General features: G+C 42.8%; 1 protein-coding gene and 1 long non-coding RNA gene across 6 annotated transcripts in view; one reads left to right on the forward strand and one right to left on the reverse strand.

Moving 5' to 3' along the window:
- Positions 1 to 4006: 4006 nt before the first annotated feature.
- LOC137228182 (uncharacterized) lies at positions 4007 to 6609 on the forward strand. Its single transcript, XR_010945176.1, has 2 exons — positions 4007 to 4130; positions 4287 to 6609. It is a non-coding gene; the product is annotated as an uncharacterized lncRNA (long non-coding RNA).
- Positions 4124 to 14307, reverse strand: part of INTS9 (integrator complex subunit 9) — a 109932-nt gene continuing 99748 nt past the window's right edge. For 3 of the 5 annotated variants that reach the window (XM_067745281.1, XM_067745279.1, XM_067745282.1), the window contains 3 exons: positions 8063 to 8161; positions 7223 to 7360; positions 4627 to 5370 (listed from right to left, as the gene is read on the reverse strand). In XM_067745281.1, coding sequence (XP_067601382.1) covers positions 5155 to 5370; positions 7223 to 7360; positions 8063 to 8161 — 453 coding nt within the window. In that variant the 3' untranslated portion in view covers positions 4627 to 5154. Of the gene's footprint in view, positions 4338 to 4626; positions 5371 to 7222; positions 7361 to 8062; positions 8162 to 14307 lie in introns of those variants that run through there. The other 2 variants (XM_067745284.1, XM_067745280.1) reach the window with 2 other exon arrangements.

Here is a 14307-nt window from a genome sequence, read left to right on the forward strand (position 1 = left end):
TATTCTGGTGAGTTAAAAGTCATTGGAGACAACACAATGCACAGGATATAATAGGTGCTTAATAAATACTGATGGCTGGAAGGGCCTATAGATGATTGGAAAAGACTTTGTAACAAAAATAGAGAACAAAGTTCTTTATTTTCAAAATATTGTGAGCAGTGTAATTAGTTACTAGATTAAAAATTTATATTAGATATTCTAAAAAATGTTATCAATGTCAACAATGTTTAGTTGGTGTGTTTAGTAACCCCAAATTACTGTAATGATGTGCATTAAAGTGAGTTTTCATTTGTGACTGATTTCATAGTTGTATGTCATGAAGACTTATAAATGCCTTAGAAATTACTATTGTGGTTTATCATAGAGAAGGGTAAAGGATAAATCCTGCTAACATAAGAATTATCATGCAGAGGATACACCCCTATTGTTTTTCAGTGGCCTCAGATAACAATATAAGGGAGAGAAGAAATACTCCACATGTTTAATGACAAGATGTGGGCAAAACACCTTTCAAAGATCTGTGGTCCTATGACTCAAAAAATGCTTAAGTTTAATACATGTAATTTTTTCCCAGTTTTATTGAGATATTATTGACGTACAGCATATGTAAGTTTAAGGTGTACACAGGATTTGATACACATATACACTGAGAAATGATTACTACAATAAGGTTAACTCTATCCTGTCACATAATTACCTTTTTGTGTGGTAATAACTTTTAAGATCTACTCTCTTAACAGCTTTCAAGTATATAATACAGCATTGTTAATTACAGTCACAATGCTGTACATTAGATCCCTAGAACTTATTCATTTTATAGCTGGACATTTGTATCTCCCCATTTCCCCACCTCCTATCCTAGCCCCTGGCAACCACCATTCTACTCTATCTTTTGAATTCAGCTCTTTTAGATTCTACATGAGTGAGAACATATAGTGCTTGTCTGACTTATTTCACTTAGCATAATGCCCTTAAGGTCCATCCATGTTGTTGTAAAAGATGGGAATTCCTTCCTTTTTATGGCTGAATAATATTCCATTGTGTATGTGTACGGTAATGATTTGTGATGTTGAACACCTTATCATGTACCTTTTGGTCCATTCGTATGTTTTTGGAAAAATGTATATTCAAGTCCTGTGCCCACTTTTTTGGCTGTTGATTTGTATGAGTTCCTGATATATTTTGGCTCTTAACCCCTTATCAGATAGTTTGCAAACATTTTCTCCCATTGGGTCGCCTCTTCATTTTGCTGGTTTCCTTTGCTATGCAGAAGCTTTTTAGTTTGATGTAGTCCCAGTTGTTTATTTTCCTCTTGTTGCTTGCTTGTGCTTTTGGTGTCATAGCCAAAACATTGTTGCCAAGACCAATGTCAAGGAGCTTTCAGCCTACGTTTTCTTCCAGTAGTTCTAGTTTTGTGTCTTAAACATTTAAGTCTTTATTCCTTTTCAAGTTAATTTTTATGAGTGGTGTAAGATATTCTTCTGTGCGTGGTTATCCAGTTTTCCCAACACCACTTACTGACAAGACTGTCCTTCCCTCATTGAGTCTTCTTGGCTCCCTTGTCGATATTAGTTGACTGTATATGTGTGGGTTTATTTCTGGGCCCTCGATTTTGTTCCATTGGCCTGTGTGTCTATTTTTGTCAGTACCATACTGTTTTGGTTACTATAGCTTTGTACTAAAGCTTAAAATCAGGAATTGTGCCTCCAGCTTTTGTTCTTCTTTCTCATGATTTTTTTTTTTGGGGGGAGGCGCTATTCAGGGTCTTCTCTGGTTCCATACAAATTTGACTTTTTTCTTCTGTGAAAAATGCAATTGGAATTTTGATAGGGATGGCATTGAATCTATAGATGGTAAAATGCTTCTATGATGTGATTAAACCTAAAATGGGATCCAAGAACAGTGTTGGCTGCAGCCTCCTGCAAGAATAGACATGTTTGGCTCAGTTCTACATTGCCTATCTCCATAATTTAGTTGCGACTTCTGTCAGAACTGTAGTTGGTTATTTTTACCTCATTCTAGGTTTGAAAAAGAGTAATTTACCCATAGTTCCACTGCAGTGAATTTGGGGACATCAGAGGTTTTCTACCTTCCCACAGTATGGCATGAAAACAATGAGACAGCATTCAACTTTCCTCATGGCTGTAGGGGAAAAACTGGACTTGGGCCAAAGGAAAGTAGCTCCCTTTCCTCACCAGTTTGCTTGGCTCACATGAATATATGATCATACAGCTTTGGAGGTTTCTGCACTCTCATTTCTGTTGATACTTCACTGTACAGGCAAACCTCATTTTATTGTGCTTTGCAGATACTGCTTTTTTTTTTTTTTTTTTTAACAGATTGAAGGTTTGTGGCAACCCTGCGTCAAGTAAGTCTATCAGTGCCATTTCCCCAGCAGCATTATTTTAAAATTAAGGTCTGTACACTTTTTTAAAAAAAAAAATAATGCTATTGCACATTTAATAGACTACAGTATAAACATAATTTTTATATGCACTGGGAAATGAAAAAATCCATGTGACTTGCTTTATTGTGATCATGTGCTTTATTGTTGTGGTCTGGAACCAAACCAGCAATATCCCCAAGGTATGTCTACAGTTTGGAAAAGCCAACTTCTGCCTCTATAGGAAAACGGTGAGGCCCAAAGGCTTCAAGCTCTCCAGGGGTCAAGACGACAAATAGTTGTTACCATTACTTAAAAAGAAATGGACGATACGCCTCAAGTCCCTTCCCCAGCTCCTGACCTCTGGTGCTCACACACGATGTTTGTTAAGGTAAGGCAGAAGCCACTTACTGGCGATGGGTTTTGGGGAAAGTTAATTGCTGTACCTCAGTTTCCTCATCCAGCGCCTTGACTGTGGCCCTGTGGAGAGATGCCCCTGAACCAGGAGCGCCCAGCTAAGCCACACCAGATTTCTGACCCACAGAAGCAGTGAGATAATAAGTGTTTGCTATTTTAAGCCACTAAATTTTGGGCTAATTTGCTACACAGCAATAGATATACTACTTTGCAGAAAGATCAAAAGAAATAAGAAAATCAGGTCCCTCCTCACTATTTTTAATGTTTTTTCAATTACTATTTAATCATTAGGCGTTTGTTGGGCTTATGAGTAGAAATTTTTCTAAATGTCCGTCTCTTCCCCAGATCGGTGTGAAGAGTCAGCGGGCTGCATTTCCAAATAACAAAGCCACTATGGGTGGTATAATCTAGCGCTAACGGCAGGTCCCACCATTTCTTCTGGGTCTTCTATTCACCAACCTGGTCTGGTACCCAAATACCTGAGCCCCAGGTAGAGTTATCCCTAACTGCCCTCTCCTCACACTTGGGAGGGCCGGCTCTAGAGTTCTCTGCTCTAACAAATGATTCTTTGCTTCTTCCTCTCTCTGGCTCCTGCCATGAACTAGGTGGTAATGACAGTTAGAACCGTCATCATTTCTTATTTCCTGCACATCAGTTTATGGACTGTTTGCCTCTTTAGTAACCACCTCTCAGGCACCTCTCACGGATCCCCTGGGATTAATCAAGCCCTTAACAGAAATCCAACTTGGACAAATCCAAGTCATTCCTGGACGTATCATTGTTGGAACATTTAAGTAAAATAACCATTTTGATTTTTCTTTCTATTTCATACTGCATTTGCATTTTTCAAGACGTTAAGAAGACTTTAGAAAACTTGCTTCTCTCAAGTTTTACTAGGAAGTGTGCCTACACGTGCTGCATATTTACAATTCTCCTACTAAAAACAAAACTAAATTTTCATAACCATGGCATGTCCGCCTCTTGTAATGTTAATCCTCTCCCGAAGTTTATGCTGCAGACACACCCTGGGCCCCTCGACTGGAATGACCTGCACATTGGGAAACAGAGAAGGGTTGAACCATTCCTGGGCCCAAGACTGGCAAAGTTGGAGATGGCAAAAATGAAGTTGCCTTTTTCCTCCTCTAATGAAGAACTGCTTCCCACTGACGTGTCCATTCCAGAGACAGAACTGACAGCCAACTCTCCATGAAACCTGAGGAAGTAGTTCTATAGTGTTACAGTTCTTGGGTCACTAAAGCCCTTTGTGATGCTTTGCTGCTGGCCAGGGTGGACTGACCTCCGACTGAATTTCAACTGGCCCGAAAAGACGGTAAGCGTCTACTTCTACTGCTGGCCAGTTCTAAGACTTGTATGCTACTCTCCACATTTTAATACTTGCAAAATTGGCATGTGTGTTACAACTGATGCTATCTCAGAGTTGAGGTAATCTGGTAAATACCTGTTTTAAGCAATTCCATTATTTCAGACACAGGCATCTGAGTTTACTGCTCAGCGCAATGCGGAGAATCCTGATCATCTGTGGGAGAAGCAGTGGTGAGCGGAGGGTTGTGGGTGGAGCCTGAGATGCTGGTTCAGGCCCTCCCCCAGAAGGTCAAGGTCAGTGTCAGCGCTCTGTGCTGGTGTTTCTCATACTGACACAGCTCAGATGAAGTTAAGCACCCGTTCGTACAATTTAAGAAATATACTAATGCACATACCAAACTAAAATTTGCTGTGGTGTTTTCTAAGTTCAGTTCTGTATATTTTCATATTCGTTCAGATACTAAATGGCTATATAAATTGTAGGTTTACCAGAACACAGCTACTTCTATAAAAAATAAGTTTTATTAACAAAATGAGCTCACATTGTAAAATACAGATAGATGGGTTCATTTTGCTAATTTTGGGGGAGCATCTTTCTTATCAGGTACAGCACTGTAGACAGTAAAACAAACTCAAAGACTAGTTCCCCTGCCCAAGGCCTGTGAAACCATGAAAAACAGGTCACAAGTCCTCATCTTTTTACCTCTCCGTCCACTATTAACCTCCTGGAAAGCTGCTGTAGCTCTCAGCCTTCTCCTTGGCTTGTTGCCTCACCTGCCTGGCTACCTGAGAGAGGCAGGACTGGGAAGAAGATGAGGCTGAAGGTTAAAGGAAAAGCTCTTGCCTGAAACAGTACCAAGAAGCCAGACTGGGAGATTCTGGCCGTAACTCCTGAGAATGTTGCTCAAGCCAGAGACCACCACCACAGAGACCTGCCAGGCTGCATGGCCTTCCTCCGCTGGGTGCTGGGCAGCCACAGTGAAGGACTGCAGCAGGGTCTCAGGGAAGTGGAGATGGCTTTCGTGTTCCACTCAGAACTTCTGTAGGAATTTGAGGACAAGGTCCCGCAGGCGTACCCTGAGCATCTCGTCATTGTCGCAGATGATATGGGTCGAATCTTCCTCGATCTGGATGAGTGTCTCAGCTTCCTGCAGCAGGACGATATGGCCCTTGGCTGTGTCTTCCACCTTAATATCACTGAAGCCATGCTGCTCCAAAAGAAAAGGGACAGGAGGATGTTGGGTGCTCTGAAAAGCCAGAGGACATTTCAGCAACTGAGAGTTCTAAAATCACGCTTCCTAGAATTGGCTAAACTGAACATCCTAGAAACTGGCATTTTGGACACTCAGTGCAATTCTACAGACTAATCACAGGACCAGCTACAGCAACAGAATTCAAACTGAAGCCCCCAAACATACAAATATCTCATGCAAAACACAGCAGAATTCCTACAACCTGCTTAAGCTTTTATCTGAGGAGCACATCTAAGCACCTGAGCTCAGGAGCCTGGGATGCCAGGCTGTTCCGTACCAGCCTCCATACCACGCCTGTGGTCCCTGGTAAAACTCCATCCTGTCCCAGGAAAATGCCATTCTTCACAGCAAGATACCACTGACCTTTTGATGTGGCAAATTCCTCCCAAGGGAGAAGACAGATAAGGCAGCATATCAAATACTTCTCCAGGGCCACCTCCAATGCTAATTCAGAATTTTCTTACACATCACATGTCAAGTTGAGAAAGAAGAAAAGAAATGGAAAGAGGACTAATTTGCCTGGAAAGGACACAGGCTAGGTAAATGAACATGACCTAGGGAGATTCTCCACACCTGGCTCTGGAAATCTCAGTGTAGTTTGGGGCAGCCACGGATATTCCTCCTGCAAAGGAGGTGGGGCAGAAATGGTGGGGGGAGTAGCTAGGGTCGGGGCCTAGGGGTCAACTCCCGAGCACCCAGGCAGGAGAGCTAAACAAAGTCTTTCTGGGAAAGCAAGCTGTTTGAAGATTTTAAGAAACAAGTCAAGCGTGAGTCCCGTCAGCAGGGCCGGGGGGCGCAGCACGGTCGGGAGGAAGCTGCTACTGGTGTGATCATGGCACATGGAGCTCCCTGGGGTAATTCCCACGGGGTGTCCCCATGTCACTAGGGGCCAGGAGAGCCACACAACTTGGGGAAAGCCCTCCCTTCAGGGAAAATCAAACGACTACTGAAGAAAATTCCCAATAAAGAGAAAGCTTTTAAGATTTGAAAGACCTCAGCGACTGAGTTATTTAGTTTGGGCAAAAGGCAGTAAATAGTTTAACAGAAGAAAGTCTCTTTTCCTGTAATGATCTACTATAGTTGCAGTTCTTCTTGCAAGAAGCAACACGAATAATATTATCTTTAGCCAATTCCTCCTCTTTTCTATAAAGGATTCTATAATTCTGATGCCAAAACAGGGATCTCTGAAGTCCTGTGACTAAAGCCAGAATTACAAAATCTTTTCAGGTTAAACTTTTTTCTTTTTACTTGTAGTCATGGAATCTGTGCCTTGCGGGGAGCAGCCAGCAGGGACAAGGGGCGGGATGGCCGCTGAGCCAGTGCAGGCACCACCATCCTCCACAATGACTGCCTGCTTCTCTCTCCTCCCACTCGGTCTGGGAATCGCTGGCTCTGCTTCCTGAGTGCCTGCGGATCTGGCATCAGTGACCCCTGTGCCCCCGAGTCTTGCCCGAGACTCGAATCTCCTCTGACTTGGCCATGCTAGCTCTGACAGCAAGGGGTCTTCTCATAGGAAAGTGGGGCTCTAGAGGGGGCAGACCCTTCTTTCTCCTGGCCGTCCCCCTGCCCCATCTGTCACAGCTACGTCCTCGAAGAAAGAAAGGCCCCTCCTTGGTCTGGTTCCCACGAGAAGTGGGGGTGGGGGGCAGCCTGGTGCTGGGGGGAAGGGGGGCCCGCTCTCCTCTAAGTCTCCGTGGCCCTCGCCTGGTTCTGTCCCCGCCATGACCGAGGAGCAAGCAGATGCTGCAGGGCCAGCAGCGCAGACACTGGAGACGGTGAACAGCGGCAGCACGCGCTCCCGGGAGCGGGGCCGCGGGGCCTCAGACAGCGCACCCCATCCGCTCACCTTCTCCAGCGTCTGCACGAACTGCTCCACGGGGATAGAGCCGCTCAGCAGAGGCTTCAAAACCTTGCAGTCTGGAATGTCGTCACTGGCCCGCTTTCTCTTCTTGCCGCCTGTGGGCTGGGCAGGCCTGGGCGGGGGCTGGGTGGGAGGAAAACAGGGATCTCATCAAGGAGTCACCCGGGAGCCCGAGTGAAGCTACCCGGCCCACGGGACCCGCTTCCTGGAAGGGCCCTGGGCCTGCGTTCAGGGTCACCATCAGCTGGGGCTCCAGCTGGATTTCCACATAATGCACACAAGCTAAAGCCAACTATCCACATAGAATTAACACCTTATTCGGCAAAGATCTCTTCCTTTTATCAAAATCTGTTCTTAATTTTCAGTTGACTGAACTCAGTGCTGTCTGCGTAAGGTCTTCATAACCCGTGTCGGTTATGAAGGGGCAGCAGCTCCGAGAACACTGGCTGTGGGGTCAGACTGACTGGCTACAGTCCTTCTGTCAAGAAAATGAAGGGCAGAGAGACTGCCTCTAAGACGGTGATAGTAAAGAGAACTTTGTGAGGATTAAATAAGACAACACCCAGTAGGGCCCTGGCCCGGGGTCCAGCGCACTTTAAGTGGCCGCTATGGGCATGTGATGCAGAGGAACAAGAGCGACACAGCCCAACCCTGAAGGGGGTTTTTCTCGGGGCGGGGGTGAAGACAAGGGCCCAAAGAGCTGCCCCCAAGGCGCACACATGCCATGAAGTGAGGCGCGAGGCGCTGGGGGGAGGGCCCCCACCTGCACGGGGTTCTTCCCGCAGGTCCGCTGTATCTCAGGGCCCTCGCCCTCCCTGACAATACCTGGAGAATGTGCTTGTTATCTTTAGTGTGCAGCACGGCCGAGACGGTTGCCAAGGAAACGCCAGGCTTGATCTCCATGGGTACCAGTGAGTCCGCAAGCTGGGAGCAAACAGAGGGGTTTCAGTCAGGCTCCCTGTAAACTGGGGGGACGAGGGTGCTGCCATCGTGCTGTGCAGAGGCAGGGGCTAGGAGGCCACACCGGGCAGCAGTGCCACCCCTGTGCACGGCCCAGGATTGGATGGTGACACCCAGGGTCAGGGTCACCCTGGCCAGCAGGCCCGCAGCACCATGTGCCCCTGCCAGTCTGGTGGAACGGTACCAGACGTCAAATGTCAAAACAGCCTTTAGTGATCATAATTATTCGTTTTCTTTTGAATTTTTATTTACATCACTGCAGTCTAAAATGACCAAATAACTTTAAGAAGTAAAAAAACTTAAAACAATCATTTTTAATCAAAAATACCTCACACACACACACACACACACACACACACACACACACACACACACACACACACACACACACACACACACACGGTTTCTCCTCACTCAAAATATACACCAAGTGCCGACTTTCACCTCTCCAGGGGACTAATGACAGGCAGGAAGGGCAGGGACAGCAGCATTTGGACGGACTGAGCTGTCTAATTCCTGGGAATCTGACTTCTCCCAAAGGTGAAGTACACAGCTTTTACCTGTGGGCCATCTCTTTCTCTAACACCAGAGTCTGATGTGTACCCGTTCCTCTGCAACTTCAGAGTCCCCTAACCCAGCCACCAGTAGTGACATGTGATCTTACGAGAGGCCCTAACACTCGAGTTTAGTTGACTACTGTTCTTAAACGCATGCAGACCTCAACCTATCCAAGCCTCCTTTATTAAAAAAAAAATGCAAGATGCCATTTATGTAAACATGAAGATCAGTATCAAATGGGCAGAGGAAGCAGGTGAGGATATTTGAAATGACTGGCAAACGGATGTGAGGACTATTTCATGAACCAAAAAACGGGGGGTGGGGGGGTGGCCAAGATGGCAGAGTAGGAAGACCCTGAGCTCACCTCCTCCATGGGCACTCCACAATTACAACTGTAGATATAGCAACCATAGATGAGAATGATTGGAAGACTAGCAGAAAATAATCTTCCACAACTAAAGATATGAAGGAGTCACAATAAGGAGTGGGGCAGAGACATGGTAGAGTCAAGACCCACACACTTGGGTAGGTGGCCTGGCAGCCCCACCTACCAGTGTTCCTGTGGTAGTCAGCTCTGCCCTCAAAGGGGGTGACCCTAGAGCATATATCTGGTGACCAGAGGGGTGTGTGCTGCTGGGCCCCATAGGACGTCTCCTACAAAAGTCCAGTTCTCCAAGATTGGGAAATGTAACCAACTTACCTAACACACAGAAATAAAAACAGAATTAGGCAAAATGAGGAGACTGAGGAATATGTTACAAACAAAGGAATAAGATAAAACCCCAGAAGAACTGAGCAAAGGGGAGACAGGCAATTGACCTGCTAAGTTCAAGGTAATGATCATAAAGATGCTCAATGAACTTGGGAGAAGAATGGATGGAACACAGTGAGATGTTAGAAGTTTTTAATAAAGTGTTAGAAAATATAAAGAAGAACCAGAGCTGAAGAACACAGTAACTGAAACAAAAAATACACTGGAAGGAATCAAGAGTAGATTAGTTGACACAAAGGAACAGATCAGCACACTAGAAGACAGAGTAGTAGAAATCACCCAATCTAAACAGAAAAAAGAAAAGAGAAAAGAAAATCGTTTAAGAGACTTCTGGGACAATATCAAGTGCACTAACGTTCACATAATAGGGAACTTGAGAATAGAGAAAGGGGCAGAGAACTGTTTGAAGAGATAATAACTGAAAACTTCCCTAACCTGGGAAACGAACAGACATGCAGGCCCAGAGAGTCCCAAATAAGATGAACCCAAAGAGGTCCACACCGAGACATATTGTAATTGAAATGGCAAAAATTAAAGATAAAGAATCTTAAAAGCAGCAAGGGAAAAACAACTAGTTACATACAAAGGAACTCCCATAAGACTATTAGCTAACTTTTCCAAAAGTATTACAAAAACAACCAGAAAATAATTAAGAAAATGGCAATAAATACATACCTATAAAATAATGATTTTAAATGTGAATGGGCTGAATCTGCCACTCAAAAGACATAGAGTACTGAATGGATTAAAAAATAAGGCCCATCTACATGTGGCCTACAAAAGACTCATTTCAGAAATAAGGAGAGACACAGACTGAAGGTGAAGGGATGGAAAGAGATATTCTATGAAATGAAAAGCTATACTCAGACAAAACAGACTTTAAAATAAAGACTGTAATAAAAGGGGCATTACATAATGATAAATAGGTCAGTCCAGCAAGAAGATGTAACATAAATGTATATACACCTAACACAGAAGCACCAAGATCTATAAAGCAAACATTAATGGACTTAAAGGGAGAAACCGAAAGCAATACAATAATATTAAGAGACTTTTAACACCCCACTCACATCATTGAATAGATCATCTAGACATAAAATCAATAAGGAAACACCTTAAATGACACATTAGACCAAATGGTGCGCATATATATATATATAAAACATTCCAGCCCAAAGCAGCAGAATATACATTCTTTTCAATTGCACATGGAACATTCTCCATGATAGATCACATGATGCTAGGCCACTAAACAAGTCTCAGTAGATTTAAGAAGACTGAAATCATATCAAGCATCTTTTCCAACCACACTATGAAACTAGAAATCAACTACATGAAAAAAACTTCAAAAAACACAAAACACGGAGGCTAAGCAATATGCTCCTCAACAACCAGTGCACCAATGAAGAAACCAAAGAAGAATTTCAAAAATACCTGGAGACAAATAAAAATGTAAACACAACGATTCAAAATCTATGGGAAGCAGCAAAGGCAGTTCTAAGGGAAGCTTACAGTGAAACAAGCCTACCTCAGGAAACAAGAAAAATCTCAAACAAGCTAATCTTATCCCTACAGGAACTAGGAAAGGAAAAAACAAAACCCAAAGTTAGCAGAAGAAATTCTAAAGCAATGAAACTAAGAGCTACTTCTTTGAAAAGAAAAACAAAATTGATATACCTTTAGTCAGAATCATCAAGAGAAGAGAGAGAGGGACCAAACAAAACCAGAAATGAAAGAGGGCAAGTTAAAACTGACACCACAGAAACACAAAGGATCATAAGAGATTACTATGAACAATTACAGGCCAATAAAATGAATAAATTGCTAGAAATGTACAATCTCCTAAGACTAAATCAGGAAGAAACAGAAAATATGAACAGAGCGATTACCAGTAATGAAACTGAATCAGTAATAACAAACAAAAGTCCAGAACCAGCTGGCTTCGCTGGTGAATTCTACCAAAAATTTAAATCAGAGTTAACACTTATTCTTCTCAAACCTTTCCAAAACTGAAGAGGAAGGAATGCCTCCAAACTCATTCTACAAGACCAGCATCACCCTGATACCCAAACCAGACAAAGACAGCACACAAAAAAGAAAATCTCAGGCCAATATCACTGAGGAACGTAGATGAAAAAAGTCTCAACAAAATATCAGCAAACCGAATTCAACAATACATTAAAAGGATCATATACCATGATCAAGTGGGATTTAGCCCAGGGATGCAAGAATGGTTCAATATTCACGGAACAGTCAACAGGATACACCACATTAACAAGCAGAAGAATAAAAATCACATGATCATCTTAATAGACTCAGAAAAAGCTTTGGACCAAATTCAACATCCAATCATGATAAAAACTCTTAAGAAAGTGGGTATAGAGGGAACATACTAAATATAGGGCACATATATGTGCCATAGATGACAAGCACACAGCTAACATCATACTCAATGGTGAAAAGCTGAAAGCATTTCCTCCAGGATAAGGAACAATACAAGGATGCCCACTCTTGACACTGTTATTCAACATAGTACTGGAAGTCCTAGCCACAGCAATCAGAAAAGAAATAAAAGGAATCCAAATCGGAAAGGAAGAAGTAAAACTGTCACTGTTGGCAGATGACATGATACTATATATAGAAAATCTAAAGATACAACCAAACTGTTAGAACTAATAAATGAATTCAGTAAGGTTGCAGGATACAAAATCACTATACAGAAATCTGCTGCATTTCCATACAGTATCAACAAACTATCTGAAAGAGGAATTAGGAAAACAATCCCATTTACAACTGCATCAAAAAGAATAAAACACCATGGAATAAATCTAACCAAGGAGGTAAAATACCTATACTTGGAAAATTCTAAGACACTGATGAAAGAAATTGATGACAACAGAAACAAATGGAAAGATATACTGTGCTCATGGATTGGAAGAATATTGTTAAAATAACCATACTTCCCAAGGCAATCTATAGATTCAATGCAAACTCTATAAAAATACCAATGGCATTTTTTACAGAACTAGAATAATTCTAAAATTTATATGGAAACACAAAAAACACCAAATAGCCAAAACAATCTTGAGAAAGAAGAACAAAGCCCAAGGTATCACACTCTCTGAGTTTCAACTATACTACAAAGCTACAGTAATTAAAACAAAATGGCAGGGGCTTCCCTGGTGGTGCAGTGGCTGGGAGTCTGCCTGTCGATGCAGGGGACGCGGGTTCATGTCCTGGTCCGGGAGGATCCCGCATGCCATGGAGTGGCTGGGTCCGTGAGCCATGGCCGCTGGGCCTGCGCGTCCAGAGCCTGTGCTCCGCAATGGGAGGGGCCACGACAGTGGGAGGCCTGTGTACCGCATAAAAACAAAAAACCCCAAAAAAACCCAAAATGGCATTGGCACAAAAACAGACATATAGGTTAATGGAACAGAATAGAGAGCCCAGAAATAAACACATGCTTATATGGTCATTTAATCTATGATAAAGGAGGCAAGAATATGCAATGGGGAAAAGACAGCCTCTTCAATAAATGTTATTGGGAAAACTGAACAACCACATGCAAAAGTCTCATGTCTTATACCATATAAAAAATAAACTCAAAATAGATTAAAGACTTAAATCTAAGACCTTAAACCACAAAACTCCTAGGAGAAAACATAGGCAATATGCTCTTTGACGGCAGTCTTTTATCAATTTTTTTTTTTTTTCTTTTTGCAGTACGCAGGACTTTCACTGCTGTGGCCTCTCCCGTTGCGGAGCACAGGCTCCGGACACGCAGGCTCAGCGGCCATGGCTCACGGGCCCAGCCGCTCCGCGGCATGTGGGATCCTCCCGGACCAGGGCACGAACGTGCGTCCCCTGCATTGGCAGGCGGACTCTCAACCACTGCGCCACCAGGGAAGCCCCAATTTTTTTTTTTTGGATGTCTCCTCAGACAAGGGATTCAAAAGCAAAAATAAACAAATGGAACAACATCAAACAAAAAGGTTTTGCACAGTGAAGGATACTACCAACAATACAAAAAGGCTGCCTACTGCATGGGAGAAGATATTTGTAAAGAATATATCAGATGGGGTTAATATCCAAAATATACAAAGAACTCATATAATTCAACATAAAAAACCCCCAAAAACCTGACTGAAAAATTGGCAGAAGACCTGAATAGGCATTTTCCCAAAGAAGACATACAGATGGCCAACAGACACATGAAAAGATGCTCAACATCACTATCATCAGGCAAGCGGAAATTGAAACCATAATGAGGTATCACCTCATACCTGTCAGAACAGCTATTATCAAAAACACAACAAATAACAAGTGTTGGCAAGGATGCAGAGAAAAGGGAACACTTGTGCACTATTGGTGGGATTGTAAATTAGTGTAGCTGCTATGGAAAAGTTCCTCAAAAAATTAAAAATAGAACTACCATATGATCCAGCAATTCCACTTCTGGGTATTTACCCAAAGAAAACAAAACACTAATCTGAAAAGATATATGCACCCCTATGTTCACTGTAGCATTATTTACAATAGCCAAGATATGGAAGCAACCTAAGTGTCCACTGACAGATGAATGGATAAAGAAGATGTGGTCTGTGTATGTACGTGTGTGTGTGCGTGTGTGTGTGTGTGTATGCAGTGGGATATTATTCATCCATAAAAAAAAAGGAATCTTGCCACTTGTGACAACATGGATAGACCTAGAGGGTATTATGCTAAGTGAAATAATATAACAAATACCATGATTTCACTTATATGTGGAATCTAAAAAACA

This window comes from Pseudorca crassidens, chromosome 7 (assembly GCF_039906515.1).
Source record: "Pseudorca crassidens isolate mPseCra1 chromosome 7, mPseCra1.hap1, whole genome shotgun sequence".
In the NCBI taxonomy this organism is placed as follows: domain Eukaryota; kingdom Metazoa; phylum Chordata; class Mammalia; order Artiodactyla; family Delphinidae; genus Pseudorca; species Pseudorca crassidens.